This window comes from Schistocerca nitens, chromosome 10, assembly GCF_023898315.1.
Source record: "Schistocerca nitens isolate TAMUIC-IGC-003100 chromosome 10, iqSchNite1.1, whole genome shotgun sequence".
Classification (NCBI taxonomy): Eukaryota; Metazoa; Arthropoda; class Insecta; order Orthoptera; family Acrididae; genus Schistocerca; species Schistocerca nitens.
The window spans coordinates 141,443,306-141,465,619 of NC_064623.1; the positions used below are offsets into that span (position 1 = coordinate 141,443,306).

General features: G+C 44.4%; 1 protein-coding gene across 3 annotated transcripts in view; it reads left to right on the forward strand.

Moving 5' to 3' along the window:
• LOC126210279 (uncharacterized) overlaps positions 1-22,314 on the forward strand; it is a 340,068-nt gene that overhangs the window by 233,229 nt on the left and 84,525 nt on the right. For all 3 annotated transcript variants that reach the window (XM_049939475.1, XM_049939477.1, XM_049939476.1), the window contains exon 7: positions 13,688-13,862. In XM_049939475.1, the coding sequence (XP_049795432.1) occupies positions 13,688-13,862 (175 nt within the window). The remainder of the gene's footprint in view (positions 1-13,687; positions 13,863-22,314) is intronic.

The window sequence follows — 22,314 nt, forward strand, 5'->3', positions numbered from 1 at the left end:
CGACACTTTATTCTTCTCCTCCTCTTCTTTACGTGCACATTTCTTTCTTATCTCTGGGGCACATCTTGCTGGAGGCTGAGCTTTGTTTAAATATGGCGGTAATCCTGCGAATAATTTTGGGCCAGCTTCTGGTAAAAGCAGTGACCTCTGACGAGGAAACTTGTGACAGCTACCATCAGGATCCTCTATTTTCGACACATCACGTTCCTCAAAATGTTTAATACAAACAACACTTCTGTTGCATAGGTTGCAGTCACTTCTGGGGATGTTTTTTATCCAGCGTTTTTTGATTGGCTCTTCAGTTAGGAATCTAAATAATGGACTATAAACCTCTTCAATGCTGAATTTGTAGTTGGTTTTACAACCAGAAAGACTACATTTTTCTGGCACCTGCAAACAGAATGATACATTAATTGTTAACATCTTAACCCAAAATACTATGATGTAAGAGCAGGAAATGAGTAATTCAATAGGCTGCTTTGTTCTACTACTAGGGCATGACGAAACTAAGTCTACAAACTGAGGCGAATGTAAGGAAATATCAATAATATTATCATGTAATGACTTATGGGAAGATTCGTGTTCTAGATTTATAAATACGGAACATTAATTACAAGTTATGTATAGAATTTTTGTTCCGATTCTGTAGGCGGAAGGCGTCCAGGTAGCACGGCTGCACATATATACTGAAGAGTCAAAGAGACTGATATACCTGCCTGATATCGTGTAGAGCGCCCGCGAGCACGCAGAAGTGCCGCAACACGACGTGGCATAGACTAGACTAATGTCTGAAGTGGTGCATGAATCCTGCATGGCTGCCCATAAATCCGTAACAGTACGAAGGGGTGGAGATGATTTCTGAACAGCAGTTGCAAGGCATCCCAGATATGCTCAATAATTTTCATATCCCAGGAATTTGATGGACAGCAGGAGTGTTTAAACTCAGAAGAATGTTCCTGGAGCCACTCTGTAGCAATTCTGGACATGTGGGGTGTCGCATTGTCTTGCCGTAATTGCCCAAGTCCGTCGGAATGCACAATGGATATGAATGGATGCAAATGCTCAGGCAGGATGCTTACTTACATGTCACCTGTCAGAGTTGTATCTAGACGTGTCAGGGGGCCAAATGTACGCACCCCACTCCATTACAGAGCTTCCACCAGCTTGAACAGTCCCCTGCTGACATGCAGGATCCATGATTCATGAGGTTGTCTCCATGTTCGCACACGTCCATCCGCTCGATACAATTTGAAACGAGACTCGTCTGACCAGGCAATACGTTTCCAGTCATCAACAGTCCAATGTCGGTGTTGACGGGCCAAGGCGAGGCGTAAAGCTTTGTGTCGTGCAGTCATCAAGGGTACACGAGTGGTCCTTCGGCTCCGAAAGCCCATATCGATGATCTTCCTTTTTATGGTTCGCTCTCTGACACTTGTTGATGGCCGAGTGTCACGTTCAACGATTCTCACCAGTTGCCTTTGGTCGTGTTCGTGCAGGATCTTTTTCCGGCCGCAGTGATGTCGGAGACCTGATGGTTTACCGGATTCCTGATATTCGCGGTACACTCGTGAAATGGTCATACGGGAAAATCCCCACTTCATGGCTACCTCGGAGATGCTGTGTCCCATCGCTCGTGTTCTGTAGCAATTCTGGACATGTGGAGCGTCGCATTGTCCTACCGGAATTTTCCAAGTCCGTCGGAATGCACAATGGATATGAATGGATGCAGGTGCTCAGGCAGGATGTTTACTTACGTGTCACCTGTCAGAGTTGTATCTAGACATGTCAGGGGTCCAACAGCACGCGCCCCACTCCATTACAGAGCCTCCACCAGCTTGAACGCTACGTTAAAACTCTCTTAAATCTTGATAACCTGCCGTTGTAGCAACAGCAACCGATCTAACAATCGCGCCAGACACGTGTTGTATATAGGCGTTGCCGACCGCAGCGCCGTATTCTGCCTGTTTACATATCTCTGTATTTGTATATGCATGCCTATATCGGTTTCTCTGTAGGTTAGCTCTGTAGGTTTAGCTCTTCGGCCTAATTGATCTCTGTAGGGATAATTTGTCAGTATTAAAGCTTTTTGTGTGATTTTTTTTTTTGACCTGACATTCAGTGATACGGCAGCTTTTGGGATAGGGAAAAAAACAGTCAAACGACTGAATCCATCCTATTTTTTCCGATGACTTTTGCGGTTGCTGGCGATCCTGCTGAGGTTTCCAAACATGCTGTTAAACCGAACACCCCTTCCATCTCTGTTGGTGGTTTTGGTGCTGTCTGTCTCACTTCTGGTAACTCTTCATTCGATGGATCAGAATGAATCGCATTAAAAAAAAGAGTACATGTGATAGCAATATTATAGGACTAAATATAAATAACCACTGTTTTTAACTCAGTTTGCTAGAATAAATTTAACATGCTAGAATAATTTATTATCAATAGTTAAATATTTAGTTGCAGTTATTGTTTGCAAAATGTAATATTTGGACTTACCAGAGGAACAGCAATAGCCCCTTGCACGTATTTCTTGCCAGTGAAATAAATACGGTATATCCTAATACAGTTTGTACAGACGATATCCTAAAGTACTTTTACGGTGTTATGTGAATGGGCCCAGTGGTCCGTTCATGGTGTCAACGCCGTAAGATCTGCCACGCACGCCATTAGATAGGAAATTACTGCAAATAATACAAGTAGATGAGATTCACTTACCAGTGGTATAAGACAAGTACGCCTGGAACAATCATTGCTATCACCCGACTCTACATCACATAAAACAATTTGTTTCATGCATTTACATCATGTCTTCACTGTAACCCACAGATTTCAAATTAAGATGGTGGCTTGTTTCCCAGGATTTAAATCGGTTCAGCACATTTGGATAGCAGCAGTCATCGCACAAACAAAAATAAAAAAAAAATGCCGGCCGCGGTGGTCTCGCGGTTCTAGGCGCACAGTCCGGAACCGTGCGACTGCTACGGTCGCAGGTTCGAATCCTGCCTCGGGCATGGATGTGTGTAATGTCCTTAGGTTAGTTAGGTTTAAGTAGTTCTAAGTTCTAGGGGACTGATGACCACAGCAGTTGAGTCCCATAGTGCTCAGAGCCATTTGAACCATTTTGAACAAAAAAAAAAAAAAAATGGTTCAAATGGCTCTGAGCACTATGGGACTCAACATCTATGGTCATAAGTCCCCTAGAACTTAGAACTACTTAAACCTAACTAACCTAAGGACAGCACGCAACACCCAGTCATCACGAGGCAGAGAAAATCCCCAACCCCGCCGAAATCGAACCCGGGAACCCGGGCGCGGGAAGCGAGAACGCTACCGCACGACCACGAGCTGCGGACAACAAAAATACAGCGACGGTCCATCCATTTATGGCAAACCTACCCTACATCGAAAATCTGTATAAGATCTGCTCTCTGTGTAAACAGTGAGTATTACCGCTCGCTATGAAACAAACCGTTTCTTTTTCTTTTTGCTTAATGCCTCCTAACGTGAGATGAAATGCGTCAGCTGCACGTCGTTAATGGGTACCTCACTCTTCAAGCACTTCTTTTAACTACACATTTATATATTTACTTATTTGTGTAAAGATTAGGCCCTTCACGCACTGTGTTACATCTAACCAGACTTCCTCAGTAAGCAAACACAACAGTTTGTGCGGCACATGAAGAATATATAATTGTAATGAAAGTAACAATAATAATGATGATATGCATAGTAATGAATATATGCAGTTTACGAAATTTCAGCCCTTTAAACAATCAGAAATTTTCTCCTTATATTGTCGTCGAATGTGAGTAGCGACATATAACAATATGACAACAGTGCAGAAGAAACCAATGTGGAGAAGGAGTTGACTGGTCAGAGGAAAAAGCAAGAAAAAGTAGGGTAAGATTAGCAGATGAGATGAAAATAGAAATAGAAAGGAATGAGAAACTCACAGATAGTTTATAGTGTGACAGAGATACTTGTTCCGTATTTGACAGGAAGAAAACAGTTTTGATGTGCAGAGAGGGAATCTGCACCGATGATAGATAAAGCTTTCATCTTCTCTTGAATACAGTGGTTTTGGATAAGATGCAGGCCTCAGGGAAGATCCTTCCAGGGTATGGCTGAAATGAAGGAGATGGAGAACAATTTACTGTTATGCATAGGTGCAGCAAAGACGTTGGGCAAATGAGATCTGGTATTACAGTTATGGCAAGATGTAGGCGCTTCAAGTCTAAAGGACACCAGAGACTAAGAAAGCAATGAGGTAAACGGAGCAGTGTCAAAGCTGCAACATGTCCTGTTGGTTGGAACTTCTGCATCTGAATACACGTATGTGTAGGACACAGAACCACGTCTGCCCGCTTCCAGTTACACTACGGTAAAATCTATTCGTAACGAAATCCAAATGCGAATGTCAAATTATTTGGTATATACATTGAATCGCCAAAGAAACTGGTATATGCATGCGTATTCAAATACAGAGATGCGGTCGGCAACGCCTATATAAGATAACAAGTGTCTGGCACAGTTGTTAGACCGGTTACTGATGCTACAGTGGCAGAATATTAAGATTTAAATGAGTTTGAACTTGCTATTATAGTCGGCTTTACTGTATGATTAAATGATGATGGCGTCCTCTTGGGTAAAATATTCCGGAGGTAAAATAGTCCCCCATTCGGATCTCCGGGCGGGGACTACTCAAGAGGACGTCGTTATCAGGAGAAACAAAACTGGCGTTCTACGGATCGGAGCGTGGAATGTCAGATCCCTTAATCGGGCAGGTAGGTTAGAAAATTTAAAAAGGGAAATGGATAGGTTAAAGTTAGATATAGTGGGAATTAGTGAAGTTCGGTGGCAGGAGGAACAAGACTTTTGGTCAGGTGATTACAGGGTTATAAATACAAAATCAAATAGGGGTAATGCAGGAGTAGGTTTAATAATGAATAAAAAAATAGGAGTGCGGGTTAGCTACTACAAACACCATAGTGAACGCATTATTGAGGCCAAGATAGACACAAAGCCCATGCCTACTACAGTAGTACAAGTTTATATGCCAACTAGCTCTGCAGATGATGAAGAAATTGATGAAATGTATGACGAGATAAAAGAAATTATTCAGGTAGTGAAGGGAGACGAAAATTTAAAAGTCATGGGCGACTGGAATTCGTCAGTAGGAAAAGGGAGAGAAGGAAACATAGTAGGTGAATATGGATTGGGGAGAAGAAATGAAAGAGGAAGCCGCCTTGTAGAATTTTGCACAGAGCATAACTTAATCATAGCTAACACTTGGTTCAAGAATCATAAAAGAAGGTTGTATACATGAAAGAATCCTGGAGATACTAAAAGGTATCAGATAGATTATATAATGGTAAGACAGACATTTAGGAACCAGGTTTTAAATTGTAAGACATTTCCAGGGGCAGATGTGGATTCTGACCACAATCTATTGGTTATGACCTGCACATTGAAACTGAAGAAACTGCAGAAAGGTGGGAATTTAAGGAGATGGGACCTGGATAAACTGAAAGAACCAGAGGTTGTAGAGAGTTTCAGGGAGAGCATAAGGGAACAATTGACAGGAATGGAGGAAAGAAATACAGTAGAAGAAGAATGGGTAGCTTTGAGGGATGAAGAAGTGAAGGCAGCAGAGGATCAAGTAGGTAAAAAGACGAGGGCTAATAGAAATCCTTGGGTAACAGAAGAAATATTGAATTTAATTGATGAAAGGAGAAAATATAAAAATGCAGTAAATGAAGCAGGCAAGAAGGAATACAAACGTCTCAAAAATGAGATCGACAGGAAGTGCAAAATGGCTAAGCAGGGATGGCTAGAGGACAAATGTAAGGATGTAGAGGCTTGTCTCACTAGGGGTAAGATAGATACTGCCTACAGGAAAATTAAATAGACCTTTGGAGAGAAGAGAACCACTTGTATGAATATCAAGAGCTCAGATGGCAACCCAGTTCTAAGCAAAGAAGGGAAGGCAGAAAGGTGGAAGGAGTACGAGTATATAGAGGGTTTATACAAGGGCGATGTACTTGAGGACAATATTATGGAAATGGAAGAGGATGTAGATGAAGATGAAATGGGAGATAAGATACTGCGTGAAGAGTTTGACAGAGCACTGAAAGACCTGAGTCGAAACAAGGCCCCGGGAGTAGACAACATTCTATTAGAACTACTGATGGCCTTGGGAGAGCCAGTCATTACTATCTGGTGGGCAAGATGTATGAGACAGGCGAAATACCCACAGACTTCAAGAAGAATATAATAATTCCAATCCCAAAGAAAGCAGTTGTTGACAGATGTGAAAATTACCGAACTATCAGTTTAATAAGTCACAGCTGCAAAATGCTAACGCGAATTCTTTACAGACGAATGGAAAAACTGGTAGAAGCGGACCTCGGGGAAGATCAGTTTGGATTCCGTAGAAATGTTGGAACACGTGAGGCAATACTAACCTTACGACTTATCTTAGAAGAAAGATTAAGGAAAGGGAAACCTACGTTTCTAGCATTTGTAGACTTAGAGAAAGCTTTTGACAACGTTAACTGGAATACTCTCTATCAAATTCTGAAGGTGGCAGGGGTAAAATACAGGGAGCGAAAGGCTATTTACAATTTGTACAGAAACCAGATGGCAGTTATAAGAGTCGAGGGGCATGAAAGGGAAGCAGTGGTTGGGAAAGGAGTGAGACAGGGTTGTAGCCTCTCCCCGATGTTATTCAATCTGTATATTGAGCAATCAGTGAAGGAAACAAAAGAAAAATTCGGAGTAGGTATTAAAATTCATGGAGAAGAAGTAAAAACTTTGAGGTTCGCCGATGACGTTGTAATTCTGTCAGAGACAGCATAGGACTTGGAAGAGCAGTTGAACGGAATGGACAGTGTCTTGAAAGGAGGATATAAGATGAACATCAACAAAAGCAAAACGAGGATAATGGAATGTAGTCAAATTAAATCGGGTGATGCTGAGGGGATTAGATTAGGAAATGAGACACTTAAAGTAGTAAAGGAGTTTTGCTATTTAGGGAGTAAAATAACTGATGATGGTCGAAGTAGAGAGGATATAAAATGTAGACGCAATGGCAAGGAAATCGTTTCTGAAGAAGAGAAATTTGTTAACATCGAGTATAGATTTAAGTGTCAGGAAGTCGTTTCTGAAAGTATTTGTATGGAGTGTAGCCATGTATGGAAGTGAAACATGGACGATAACCAGTTTGGACAAGAAGAGAATAGAAGCTTTCGAAATGTGGTGCTACAGAAGAATGCTGAAGATAAGGTGGGTAGATCACGTAACTAATGAGGAGGTATTGAATAGGATTGGGGAGAAGAGAAGTTTGTGGCACAACTTGACTAGAAGAAGGGATCGGTTGGTAGGACATGTTTTGAGGCATCAAGGGATCACAAATTTAGCATTGGAGGGCAGCGTGGAGGGTAAAAATCGTAGAGGGAGACCAAGAGATCAACACACTAAGCAGATTCAGAAGGATGTAGGTAGCAGTAAGTACTGGGAGATGAAGAAGCTTGCACAGGGTAGAGTAGCATGGAGAGCTGCATCAAACCAGTCTCAGGACTGAAGACCACAACAACAACAACATTATAGTCGGCGCACGAGCGATGGCACACATCACCTCCGAGGTAGCCATGAAGTAGGGATTTTCCTGCACGACCCTTTCACAAGTGTACCGTGAATATCAGGAATCCGGTAAACATCAGGTCTCCGACATCGCTGCTTCCGGAAAAAGATCCTGCAAGAACACGACCAACGGCAACTGAAGAGAATCGTTCAATGTGACAGAAGTGCAACCTTTCCACAAATTTCTGCAGATTTCAATGCCGGGCCATCAACAAGTGACAGCGTGCGAACCGTTCAAAGAATCATCATCGATATGGGCTTTCGGAGCCGAAAGCCAACTCGTGTACCCTTGATGACTGCACGTCTCAAAGCTTTACTCCTCGCCTGGGCCCGTCAACAGCAACATTGGACTGTTCATGACTGGAAATATGTTGCCTGCTCGGACGAGTCTCGTTTCAAATTGTATCCAGTAGATGGACTTGTACGCGTATAGAGACAAACTCATGAATCCATGGACACTGCAAGTCAGCAGGGGACTGTTTAAGCTGATGGAGGCTCTAATAGTGTGTAGCGTGCTGAGTTGGAGTGACATGGAACCGCTAATACATCTAATACGACTCTGACAAGTGACACGCACGTAAGCAACCTGTCTCATCACCTGCACCCATTAATGTCCATTGTGCATTCCGACGGACTTGGGCAATTCCTGCAGGACAAGATTCTTCAGTTGCGGTGAGTCTTTTTGTGTGTGAATTCCTAAGGGACTAAACTGCTGAGGTCCTCGGTCCCTCTACTAACAAACTACTTAAACTAACTGAAACTAGCTTATGCTCAGAACACAACACACATCCATGCCCGAGGAATGACTCGAACCCCACAGCGGGAGGGGCCGCGCAGTCTGTGACGTGGCGTCTCCAACCGCGCGACCACTCCGCGCGTCTCGATGAGTCTCTTTCATGTTCGGCGACCATACCAGGATTTTGTGACTTCCAAATTCTTACACTATGGCTGTTTACTTTACCCGATAGATAAAACTTCGATTAGTCCGAAAAGATGAGTCGTTCGGATAAAGTGTCATCTGCCGTATCCTGGAGAACTGAAATGCGAAATTCGTACCTTTCGTTGCGGTCGCCGTGACGTAGTTGCTGCAGTCACTGCAACTTGTAAGGCTTCACATGCAGGCGTCCTTTCAGAACACGCCACGCCGTTGTCTGGGGAAGATGAAGTCCCTGGCCTGCCGTCTTGTGGACTTCCGAGCGCTCTGTGTGAACGCATCTTGGATACTCGACATTTTCATCACACGTGCGTGGCCAAGTGCTCTGCCCTTTGCGTAAACAATCAACTTCGAAGAATTTCGTGTGCCAGTCATAAATCTACTTTTGCAGAGGCGGCTTCTTGCTGAATCGACGGCGGAATGCACGTAAACAATGGATCGACGTCGCGCAAATTCCAACACACAAAATGATTTCCCTCGTAGTGAAGTCGCCACAGTGCTATTAACGAACAACAGCGGAGCCGTCTCAAAAACATTGAAACTTCCTCTATGCAGTGACATGTGCAATGCGTTTCTGTCTCTTACAGTTTGTCTGCAATAAATAATTGAAATCTGTTGTTTCTTTTTGAATCACCCAGTAGTTTTAGACCTTTTCTAAACTTGTTCGTTCGGCTGTTGGTAAGTAATACGAAACTAATAACACCAGTGTAACTAGGATTTTGTGACTTCAACCATAAAGGTTTTATATAATTAACGTTAAATATTTAACGCATTAAGTAATCAGACGTTTGAAGCTGTCTTTTTTTATATGTGGGAGTTCGATTCTTTATCGATTCTAGGTTAAAAAGGGAGTGAGGCTATTTACTAGAAATAAACAACTTGCTTACCAGTAACCTTGCCCCACCCTTTCACTCCCTAATTCGTTAAAGAATCGAACTCCCGTCTATTAAGGATAACAAACACCGATCGAGGTGACTCAGTAGTCAGCACACTGTGTAACACCTATTTTTGACCTATTTTGTACCTGCATCGATATTTATATGTCAATTTGTAGTACTGCGTATGTATAATGTTGTATCTGTCATGGAAATTCTTTGACTATCTATACATGTTTCAGTTATGTGAAATTTTGTTTAAATTATGCTTGTGAATTTAAATAACTACTGAAGTGATAAGGTATATAATGTACTGTAAATGACTCTGTCCATAGTTAGGGAACATAGGGTTGAAAGTAAGAGATGTAGGGACGCCCTGCAGCTACGGAAGTAGCCTGGCGGAGTGGAAAACGTGTGGTTGGCGCGCAAGTGGCAACTCGATCTTTGTGGCGGATAAGGAGTCTGGGCTGAGCAATACTGTGGGCAACATCTCGTTAGCAGGAGCAGTTAATTGTGGCTGATATTCCTGCCGTTTTGAGGCCAGAAGAGCTTAAGGGCAGTATTTATGGACCTCGGATGCTGCATTGGAGGTACCATTACCGTGGCATGTTTTTTGGCCCTATACAAATACACTCCTGGAAATGGAAAAAAGAACACATTGACACCGGTGTGTCAGACCCACCATACTTGCTCCGGACACTGCGAGAGGGCTGTACAAGCAATGATCACACGCACGGCACAGCGGACACACCAGGAACCGCGGTGTTGGCCGCCGAATGGCGCTAGCTGCGCAGCATTTGTGCACCGCCGCCGTCAGTGTCAGCCAGTTTGCCGTGGCATACGGAGCTCCATCGCAGTCTTTAACACTGGTAGCATGCCGCGACAGCGTGGACGTGAACCGTATGTGCAGTTGACGGACTTTGAGCGAGGGCGTATACTGGGCATGCGGGAGGCCGGGTGGACGTACCGCCGAATTGCTCAACACGTGGGGCGTGAGGTCTCCACAGTACATCGATGTTGTCGCCAGTGGTCGGCGGAAGGTGCACGTGCCCGTCGACCTGGGACCGGACCGCAGCGACGCACGGATGCACGCCAAGACCGTAGGATCCTACGCAGTGCCGTAGGGGACCGCACCGCCACTTCCCAGCAAATTAGGGACACTGTTGCTCCTGGGGTATCGGCGAGGACCATTCGCAACCGTCTCCATGAAGCTGGGCTACGGTCCCGCACACCGTTAGGCCGTCTTCCGCTCACGCCCCAACATCGTGCAGCCCGCCTCCAGTGGTGTCGCGACAGGCGTGAATGGAGGGACGAATGGAGACGTGTCGTCTTCAGCGATGAGAGTCGCTTCTGCCTTGGTGCCAATGATGGTCGTATGCGTGTTTGGCGCCGTGCAGGTGAGCGCCACAATCAGGACTGCATACGACCGAGGCACACAGGGCCAACACCCGGCATCATGGTGTGGGGAGCGATCTCCTACACTGGCCGTACACCACTGGTGATCGTCGAGGGGACACTGAATAGTGCACGGTACATCCAAACCGTCATCGAACCCATCGTTCTACCATTCCTAGACCGGCAAGGGAACTTGCTGTTCCAACAGGACAATGCACGTCCGCATGTATCCCGTGCCACCGAACGTGCTCTAGAAGGTGTAAGTCAACTACCCTGGCCAGCAAGATCTCCGGATCTGTCCCCCATTGAGCATGTTTGGGACTGGATGAAGTGTCGTCTCACGCGGTCTGCACGTCCAGCGCGAACGCTGGTCCAACTGAGGCGCCAGGTGGAAATGGCATGGCAAGCCGTTCCACAGGACTACATCCAGCATCTCTACGATCGTCTCCATGGGAGAATAGCAGCCTGCATTGCTGCGAAAGGTGGATATACACTGTACTAGTGCCGACATTGTGCATGCTCTGTTGCCTGTGTCTATGTGCCTGTGGTTCTGTCAGTGTGATCATGTGATGTATCTGACCCCAGGAATGTGTCAATAAAGTTTCCCCTTCTTGGGACAATGAATTCACAGTGTTCTTATTTCAATTTCCAGGAGTGTATAATATCGACGCCAAGGAGATCAGTAACAGGGCGAGGCCAACAGTACACCCATGACTGCATCGCCGCCACGTTAATACCCACTGCAAATTTCGCCACCAGTGCCACCAACTTTCCACTAAACTGTTTTTGCCGGCCGGAGTGGCCGTGCGGTTCTAGGCGCTACAGTCTGGAGCCGAGCGACCGCTACGGTCGCAGGCTCGAATCCTGCCTCGGGCATGGATGTGTGTGATGTCCTTAGGTTAGTTAGGTTTAATTAGTTCTAAGTTCTAGGCGACTGATGACCTCAGAAGTTAAGTCGCATAGTGCTCAGAGCCATTTGAACCATTTGAACCTAAACTGTTTGTATTTGGCACTCTGTAAATGGACCAGGTATTTGTGAAATTTGGTTGATTTTAATAATAATCTATCTTAACCCGTCATTATCCCAAATCACAAACCTGGATAGGAATCCTATCCTAGTGAATTTAATTTCGAGTGTCCTAATTGATTATGAGAAAGTGGCTGAACTTGAATTTAATGTTGTGTTGTCATTTGCACAGCCAATTATGTTTCTGAGTAGGTCAAAAATCGTTGAAATCGCTCTAACCACTATGGGACTTAACATCTGAGGTCTTCAGTCCCCAAGACTTAGAACTACTTAAACCTAACTAACCTAAGGACATCACACACATCCATGCCCGGGGCAGGATTCGAACCTGCGACGGTAGCAGCAGTGCGGTTTCAGACTGAAGCGCCTAGAACCGCTCGGTCACAGCGGCCGGCTGTAGGTCAAAACATTGCTTATGAAATCACATTTGTTATTTAAAGCGTTACAGTTTGTTGTGTTTTACTTAATTAGTAATTGATGATAGGAATACTTACCATTTCTCATACATACTGGTGTAGTTCTATTAATGAGCAAGGTTCTTCAAAACATGAAAGTTGAAGTGTCTTCATGTACTAGGCTAGTTAATGAAGCAATGCAAAGGCTCCTTCAGAGCCAGTGTAGTTAGATTTGCATTTTGTTTAGTTGTTCCAAACCGAGTTTAAAAAAGAACTATATACTGTGTTAAAGTTGGTTAATGCACAGGCATACAGTCCCTTTACCAAATAATGAAGTTATAGATTATGATCATTAGCAGACCCCCTGATTTAAATTCAAACTCATTTCAAGTTTTTACCTGATCAGCATTGCTACTAATTTCATATGTGTCGGTAACTGGTTTTATAAATTGTTACACGCAGTTCATTTAAGATAGGTGTTGTTGCGGGGCATACGTTACTGTTTACTATGTCATTGGCCATTTGTTTGTTCATAGTACATTTATCTGCAAGGTTAGGTTATAGTGTTGTAGTATGAATAGATACAAGGAAAGAGTTGTGTGTGTCTGTCAAGGAAGGTCAGATTAGCCTTAGCACTGCCTTCTGTTTTATCATTTTGCTTGACACAACAATGGCTACAGCCAGTTTTAATATGTAATGTTACAACTTGCCTTTGTGCTGGGAGAACGTCTGTTCCCGACCCACCTGTTTATACTCTGCTAGAGTGTTCGGAAACGAACCAGACTTTGATTGTTCTGTTTCCATTAGGTTATCTCACGGTCAACTTCCTCAAAAAATTCCTCGCAGAGGTATAACGTTAGCATCGATTGCCGTGGTCGGTGGTACCGTTACAACTGGACTCGCATTCTGGGGGACATCGGTTCAAATCCGCATCCAGAAATCCAGATTTATCGTTTCCGTGATCTCTGTAAACAGCTTCAGGCAAATGCCAGGATGGTTCCCTTGAAAAGGGTCACGGACGATCTCCTTCCGTCGGCCGGAATGGCCGAGCGGTTCTAGGCGCTACAGTCTGGAACCGCGCGACCGCTACGGTCGGAGGTTCGAATCCTGCCTCTTGCATGGATGTGTGTGATGTCCTTAGGTTAGTTAGGTTTAAGTAGCTCTAAGTTCTAGGGGACTGATGACCTCAGCAGTTAAGTCCCATAGTGCTCAGAGCCATTTTTTGATCTCCTTCCCATAGTTTCCTATCCTGGCCTCGTACCCTGTCTCTGATGGTTGCACTGTCGACGGGAGACTATGTTCTTCTGGTCGTACAGTGGCTAGAGACCTAAGGAGTGGTAATGAAACGAGAACAGTGAGAAACCCCTGATTTGCAAGTGAAGGACGTCCGCCGTGCTCAGCTAGCGTGTTGTGGTTGCAGCCTCAGCTGCTATTCCTGGTGCCGCCCATGGTGCTGTTCTTGGGGGGACACCCCATGGTGCAGCGCCGCCACCTCGAGTCGGTGCGCTTCGTGGTGTCTGGAGCGGCTCCAGCAGGTCAGATGGACATCGACCGCTTCCTGGAGAGGGCGTCGCCTGCCACGAGCTTCGTCCAGGGTGAGCAGAGACCAAGTCTCTCCAGCACTTAACATTTTGAGTCACTAGTTCGTGACTAGTTTGATGCGGGCCGCCACTAATTCCTGTCCTGCACCAACCTCTTGACGTTAGAGTACCACTTGGAAACCTACGTCCTCATTTATTTCCTGGATTTATTCCAATCTGTGTCTTCCCCTACAGCTTTTACTCTCTGCAGCTCCCTTTAGTACCATGAAGGTTGTTTCCTGATGTCTTACTATAAGTACTTCTTCTCGTCATTGTTTTCCATATGTTTCTCCCTTCCCATATTCTGTGGAGACGTAATTTCACTTTATGACACACATCCCAGATCTTCGATTCTCTTATGTCCTGTTTTTTTTTTACAGTCCCCTGCATTACTGCCATATAATACCGTAACCAAAAGTCCATTTTTCCTCGGATTAAGACCCATTTTTCAGACTAGTAGACGTATTTTAGCCAGCGGTGCTCTATTCCTAGTGTTACTCTACTTTTTACTTCCGCCTTCCTTTGTCCGTCATGAGTTACTTTACTTCCAAGGTCGCAGAATTCCTTCACTTTACCTGCTTTGTGTTCCCCAGTTTTGATGTTAACGTTGTCTCCTCATTATACAGGATTATTCAAAAAGAATACCACAACTTTAGAAATTTAAAACTCTGCAACGACAAAAGGCAGAGCTAAGCACTATCTGTCGGCGAATTAAGGGAGCTTTAAAGTTTCATTTAGTTGTACATTTGTTCGTTTGAGGCGCTGTTGACTAGGCGTCAGCGTCAGTTGATGCTAAGATGGCGACCGCTCAACAGAAAGCTTTTTGTGTTATTGAGTACGGCAGAAGTGAATCGACGACAGTTGTTCAGCGTGCATTTCGAACGAAGTATGGTGTTAAACCTCCTGATAGGTGGTGTATTAAACGTTGGTATAAACAGTTTACATAGAATGGGTGTTTGTACAAAGGTAAAAGTTCTGGACGGCCGAGAACGAGTGATGAAAATGTAGCACGCATCCAGCAAGCATTTATTCGCAGCCCAGGAAAATCGACTCGCAGAGCTAGCAGAGAGCTGCAAATTCATATTTCAGCAGGATGGAGTGCCACCACATTGGCACTTATCTGTCCGTAACTACCTGAACGTCAACTACCTGATGCGATGTATCGGCCGCCAGGCAGCCCGTGACAGAGCACTTCATCACTGGCCTCCAAGAAGCCCTGATCTTACCCCCTGCGATTTTTTCTTATGGGGGTATGTTAAGGATATGGTGTTTCGGCCACCCCCCCAGCTACCATTGATGATTTGAAACGAGAAATAACAGCAGCTATCCAAACTGTTACGCCTGATATGCTACAGAGAGTGTGGAACGAGTTGGAGTATCGGGTTGATATTGCTCGAGTGTCTGGAGGGGGCCATATTCAACATCTCTGAACTTGTTTTTGAGTGAAAAAAAAAACTTTTTAAATACTCTTTGTAATGATGTATAACAGAAGGTTATATTATGTTTCTTTCATTAAATACACATTTTTAAAGTTGTGGTATTCTTTTTGAATCACCCTGTATTACTCTTTCATTGGCTTACTCTCAACCTATATTGTGTACTCACTAGATTGTTCATCCCATTCAACTAGCCCTGCGGTTCTCCCTCGCTTACACTGGGGATGGCAATGTTATCAGCAGATCTTATCGATGATATCGTTTCACCCTGAATGTTAATCCCTCTCCTGAACCTAACTTTTACTACCATCGGTGCTTATTCGATGAATAGATTGAGCAGTATGACTTAAAGACTGGATCTGTTACACGTTTTTTAATTCCAGCATTTCGATCTTGGTCTTCCGTTCTTGTTGCTACTGTTGGTTGTTGTGCATCATGTATCTTCTCTAAAAAAAATGATGTGTCATGAAGGAGTTACTCAAATTGGTCACAAATTGATATTCATACGCATATCAATGGAAAAAACAAAATTGTAATCTTTGGTGGCCGATGGAGACTGTGTGACGTTGTAGTGCAGTTTCACCGAACAGCTGACAGGGACAGTAGACAGGGGACATGTCAACCCCAGGCCACAAAGTCTTTGTGAATTTCATTACATGTCTCAGTGCGACAATAAGTATGCCTCGGGGACAGGCGCATAAATAATATACTAAGATGGTATCTGTTTTTTCGGACATATCCGAAAGAACAGATACCATCGGTGACCATGCAGCTCGTTAGAATGAAATGACAATGAAATGAACACCCTTAGCTGCTTACAGGCGTTGACATACGTCAACGGGGACAGATGAAAATGTGTGCCCCGACCGGGACTCGAGTGTCTGGAGAGGCACTGGACATGGCCGAGCGGTTCTAGGCGCTACAGTCTGGAACCGCGCGACCGCTGCGGTCGCAGGTTCGAATCCTGCCTCGGGCATGGATGTGTGTGATATCCTTAGGTTAGTTAGGTTTAAGTAGTTCTGAGTTCTAGGGGACTGATGACCTTAGAAGTTAAGTACCATAGTGCTCAGAGCCATTTGAACCATTTTTTGAACGCACTGGACAGCGGTGGGACACCAACATGACAGTCGGACGCCCTATGATCCGACAACAAACAATTGTGATCTGGGGTGTTATTTCATTCTGTATCAGGATCCTTTTGGTTGTTATGAGTGGCACCTTTACAGCACAGCGGTACGTCGACGATATTCTTCAATCCGTTTAGTTGCTCTTCATGGCAGGGCACCCTGGGCTTACATTTCAGCAAGATAATGCCTATGCACACGCGGAGAGAGTTTCCACTACTTATCTTCGTGCTTGCCAAACCCTACCTTGGCCAGCAAGGTCGTTGAAACTTCCTGGAAGACTAAAAATGTGCTCAGAACCAAGACTCGAACTCCGGACCTTTGCCTTTTGCGGACAAGCGCTCTGCCATCTGAGCTACCCAATTCTGCCAGTGCCTCGTCTCCTACCTTCCAGATTTCACAGAAGCTCTTCTGCGAACATTGCAGAACTACCACTCCCGGAAGAAAGGATACTGCCGAGACGAGATACTGGCAGAATTGAAGCTGTGAGGACGGATCGTGAATCGTGCTTGGGTAGCTCCGATGGAAGAGCACTTGCCCGCAAAAGGCAAAGGTCTCGAGGTCGAGTTTCGATCCGGCGCACAGTCTGCCAGAAAGTTTCATATTAGCGCACACTCCGCTGCAGAGCGAAAATATCATTCTGGAAGCAAGGTCGTTGGATATCTCCCCAGTTCATAACGTTTGGAGCATTATGGACAGCGCCTTCCAACAAGCTTCGGATTTTGACGATTTAACGCGCCATTTGGACAGAATTTGGCCCGATATCCCTCAGGAAGACATATATCAACTCTCTCAATCAGTGCATAGCCGAGTAACTGTTTGGTAAGGGCCAGAGGTGGACTAACGCTTTACTGACTCGCTCAATTTGTGAAGCTCTTTCTCTAGAGTAAGTTATCAAATTTCTCTGAAATTGTAGTCATTGCTTTGTCTCTAAATGTACGTCCCATCTACCGATTTCCGCGACATTCGGAAAATTCCTTCGTGATTAGTCTTTTTTATTTATTTTTTTATCTTATACTGTGTTATCCATATTTCGCTACAGCTTACATTTATTTCCTTGATAATTTCTAACAACTATAGAAGTTTCAGTTGGTAACGTAGTCATTTGATAAGTGGAATTAGGGGGGCTGAAGAAGGCATAATGCACTCCCTCTTTTTCTAGTGTCATATGTGTGTGGCCAATATCGTTCAATAAACTGCTATAGCTGGTCACCGATGTCCCTGTACCTTAAATCATGCGGAAAGTGTGACTGCAGTTGCATTGAAGAATATGTCAAACGACTACCGAATGCAAGGTAATTTCGTGTCATGTAGGATTCACAGACCTTCGCAGTCGTTGGCGCCAGTATGATTTCTTTACTTATCTTTATTCGTCCAAGGAAAATCTCACAATTATAGATGAATTGTAAAGGTAATATAGTGCCAATCAGTAGGCCGTAATACAGGATATTCAGATGCCCCTACCGCTGGGTTTCATGCAGCTTGCAACAAAAAATGGTTCAAATGGCTCTGAGCACTATGGGACTTAACTTCTGAGGTCATCAGTCCCCTAGAACTTAGAACTACTTAAACCTAACTAACCTAAGGACATCACAGACATCCATGCCCGAGGCAGGATTCGAACCTGCGACCGTAGTGGTCACGCGGTTCCATACTGTAGCGCCTAGAACCGCTCTGCCGCCCCGGCCGGCAGCTTGCAACACTTTCAAATACTACTTACAAGATCTTCCTATCCTCTCGCTCGGTACACACAAATTATTAGTCCTAAAGAAAAACATGGACGGGACTTTCATGCAGGAAATTTAATGTAGTTAAATTTTGGACTGGGATACGTTTTTGCTGGAGGCCACGGCTTTCGAGTTATTCAAGAATAATGCGTTTGAAGGTCACTATTGTACATTGAATCATTCGAAGATTACGACCTCTCGAAAACGTGTCCCAGTTCAATTAAATTTCCTACAGAAAAGCCCGTTCATTTTTCTCTGTAAGACTAATAGTTTGCATGTAGCAAACGAGGGAACATGATAATCTGGTGTGTGGTGTTTGAAGACGTTGCTGGTTGCATAAAACCCAGTGGGAGGGGCTTCTGAATCTCCCAGTATAACACACAGCTTACATAACGTGCTTTACAAGGATGGGACTGCTGGTCTGTGGGGACAAGGTAAGTGTTCATCCATGGCCTATGTTAGGGAATCACCGGCATTTGTCTTATGGGTCCAGGAGACCCACAGAAAACCCACATTTGGATGGCTGGACAGAGCAGCTCCGTCCTCCAGAATATGAGGTCAGGATCTTAACAGCTACATGGCCTAATTCAGTAATTCTCTGTTGTACAATGTTTTTTTTTCATTTATGCACAAATAATGCTAACAGCAAGCGGGAACGGTTCTTTATTGACTATCTGTCAGATTTTAAAATGTGTGACAAAATTAGCAATCCAGTCATCCACGTTTGCCGTGTAATGTGGTTCCTAAATAAAAAGAAAAAGAAAATAAAGCAATTAACCGAAATTTATGCCAATGTGATGAACGAAGCTTCAGTCCTAGAATGGTACATCATGCGTAATGGCGTATGAACGAATACTCATGATGACAACCTGCAGCTGTGACAGACAAACTCAAATTCAACAGACGAGACCATTATTGGTGAACTGAGTGTGTGCTTTCCTGAAATTTCGTTTCACATTCAGTTCTTATGTCTCTGGATAAGGATGATGTCATGTACCAAATGATAAAGGATCAAGTGGAATATCTTGTTGCTGAAAGTGGGCAAGGTAAGTATTTGGATTTTGAGTTTCGCTGGGTAAGAAATGTGCGTGTTCAAGTATCTGGGTTCACTAATCGATGAGACTGACTGTTGCGAAGTGGACGCACCCCACAGACTAAGTCAAGTGAGTGCAGCTGTTGGATCGTTAAATGGTACTGTATCTTTTGGAGTCAGCACATGTTCAGACGAACAAAGAAAGTAGTTGCTTCGTGCTGTCGTTGAAACCATTATGACGTTTGGCTCAGAGTGCTGGACACTGAACGAGAAACAAAGGGGGAAAATTGTGGCTGTCGAAGTAGATGGGCTGTGGTGGAGCATGAGAACGACCGGCTTGGATCGACTGAGGGATGAATATGCCAGAATGGAGATGCATGCGATGGAACCAGTCACAAACAGGATTGACAGTATAGCATTGAGATGGCATGGACATGACAAATGGGTGGAGGAACGACGTTGGCCAGAGTGTTCACTCAACTGGTCTCCATCTTGTAGAAAGAGCAGGGGGGAAGTCGAGAGCGACGTGGGGGGAGGGTGAGCGGCCTACAGCCAAAGCCATGGAAGGGAGAGGCCTATCGGAAGAAGAGTGGCAGGTCTTGGAGTCTGAGAACAGGCAACTGCTGACAAGTGGTAACTCCTGCTAAAGTAAGTTCATGATCAAATTGTAAGCGGTGATTTGGGCTGCACAAAAATGTGTGCCTGGTACATTCGTCGACTTTTGACAGATGAACGCAAAAGCCAACGAATGGTAGTTGCATTGACTGCGGTCCATGGAACTCTTCAATCCATGACGTTTCGTCCAAGGCTACGTTGGACATCTTCGGAAGTGCGCCTGGTTGTGCTGAGTCTTTCACAACCAGGAGCACCTCCGAAGATGTCCAACGAAGCCTTGGACGAAACGTCAACCCGGAATAATTCTCAGCAGTTGCATTGACTTTTCTCACCTGGTGTGATAAGGATGGCGAGGAATTTTTGAACCACCCTGTTTCTGGCGACAAGACCTGGGTTTCGTATAACAGTCCACAAACAAATCTGCACTCTGTTGGGTGAATCATTCATGATCCCCAAAAGGAAAAAAGAAAAAAAAATCAGAGCACCAAAGAGCTACAAGCATAATGTTTTGGGATCATTAGGGTGCCCCACTCATCGACTTTACACTCAGAGGGGAGATTATAAATGTGGGGCCGTACTGTCTACCCTTCACTGACTGCATTGCGCCATTCAGAACAACCAGCGGGCATTGTTGTCCAGCGGCACTGTGCTTCTTCACGACAGCGTTCTCACGCATTCTGCTTCCGCTTCAGCAGTCTAAATCGGAAGTTTTTAAACATCAGTCTTATTGTATGTGGTGTCTGTCCTTCCAGACGCTTCCACAGTTAAGGTGAGATGGCTAATGATATTTTCAGTGCAGATGCAAGCCACGCTCGTACTCTTATGGGTATTGGTGAAATGCCGCGAGTAATGAGCATAATAGGCAAACAGCACTACATTAGTGGTGTGTGGATAAGCCCAGAGTTTGTGGTCTGACAGAAGGCGTGCTAGGGTAGTCGGTGCTGTTAAAATGGCAACTGTGTCTGGGTGACTTAGTGGGCAGAGCATTTGCCTACTAAGTAGGAGACCCAGGTTCGGGTCCGACACAAAATTCCGGTTTTCCCCACTCAGTCAATGCCTACTTGCAGCCAATGTCTGTAATTTCTTTGTGTCTTAATTCATGATGGCTCCTGGATCAAAAATGTTGTCTGTTCTTCTTGGCAAGTCTAAAAGAACAGACGCGACATATACAGAGCGTCCCATTTATCCTGCTCACCGAAAATACCTTTTATCTGATGCGTTAAATTGTCTCTACCAATTTTCTTAACACCATTGGGTAGTTCTTGCTAACGTATACCTTTTATGTATCCCCACAGGTGTAGGAGATATGGGTTAGATGTTAAATTTTTTAAATGGAAGAATGTACATTTTATTCAAAAACACACTTACCCTCTCCAAGGTCTATTTAGAAATGTATCACACTATACCATTTTATCCACGAAACTAGTAGTTGTGAAAATGATAGATAATACATAACTTCCCTAACTTAAATATCACTTCAGTGCATTTCTTTCACTAAATCATTTAACCTCTTCAAGGCGCGTTTGAACATTTAGCAGGTTACCAGTAAACAGTGAATGCAACAGCACTGTACTACATAGTAACTGGATATTGTTATTTCACAGTATCGTATTACACTGCTTATGACAATGCAGCAGTAACATGGCCCTTTGTAGTAACTTTTACTGTGATACTACCACTAAATGAAAATTGAGCGTTTACATCAGCGACCATTAGCATTCATACAAAGGGTCACATTGAGGACGAAGGACACCCCAAATGGTGCTGCTACTGCCTCTGTGATGGCTGTACAAACATCAGTAATGAGTTGCTGCATGACCTCTATTGTTGTTGGAACATTTTGGTAAACAGCATCCTTGACTGCTCCCCACAGGAAAAAATCCAGCTGTGTAAGGTCCGGAGATTGGGCAGGCCAACTAACTGGCCCACTACGTCCAATAACCCTACCAGGGTATTTATGGTGCGGAATTCGTGGTCGTAAGGCGTTATGTGCAAGGGCATCCATCATGCTGATACCATGTGATCAGAGGTACGGCGTCCAAGAGAACAGGAAGTGTGTGTCATAAAAATCGGGCATACTGTCTGCTATTTTGGTTGCTATTTACAAAGAAAGGTTCAAGAATGGTATCTATAATAATTCCGTACCAAACATTAACGTTCAACGGACGCTGATGCTCTATCTGTCGGAGCCATGGTGAATTGTTAATGGACCAGTAATGCGTATTTCTCATATTGACAATTCCTTTGTGGGAGAATGAACCCTCGGTAAAAAGAACATCTGAGAAGAAATTCGGATTAGTCAGAACTTGTCGCCGAACCGACAAAATTGAAAGCTGTTGTTGAAGTCATTCCCATGACGTTCTTGGTTTAAATGAGCATGGTTAGGATGGAATTTGTGACGGTGCAAAATGCGACGTGCACTTGTTTCCGAGACACCTACTTCATACTGAGTTTGTCGCGATTCACGGCTACGGCAGCGAGCGCACCTTCTTGAGCAGTTTCGTTTGTTCGTTTTCTGCTACGATTTCGAGG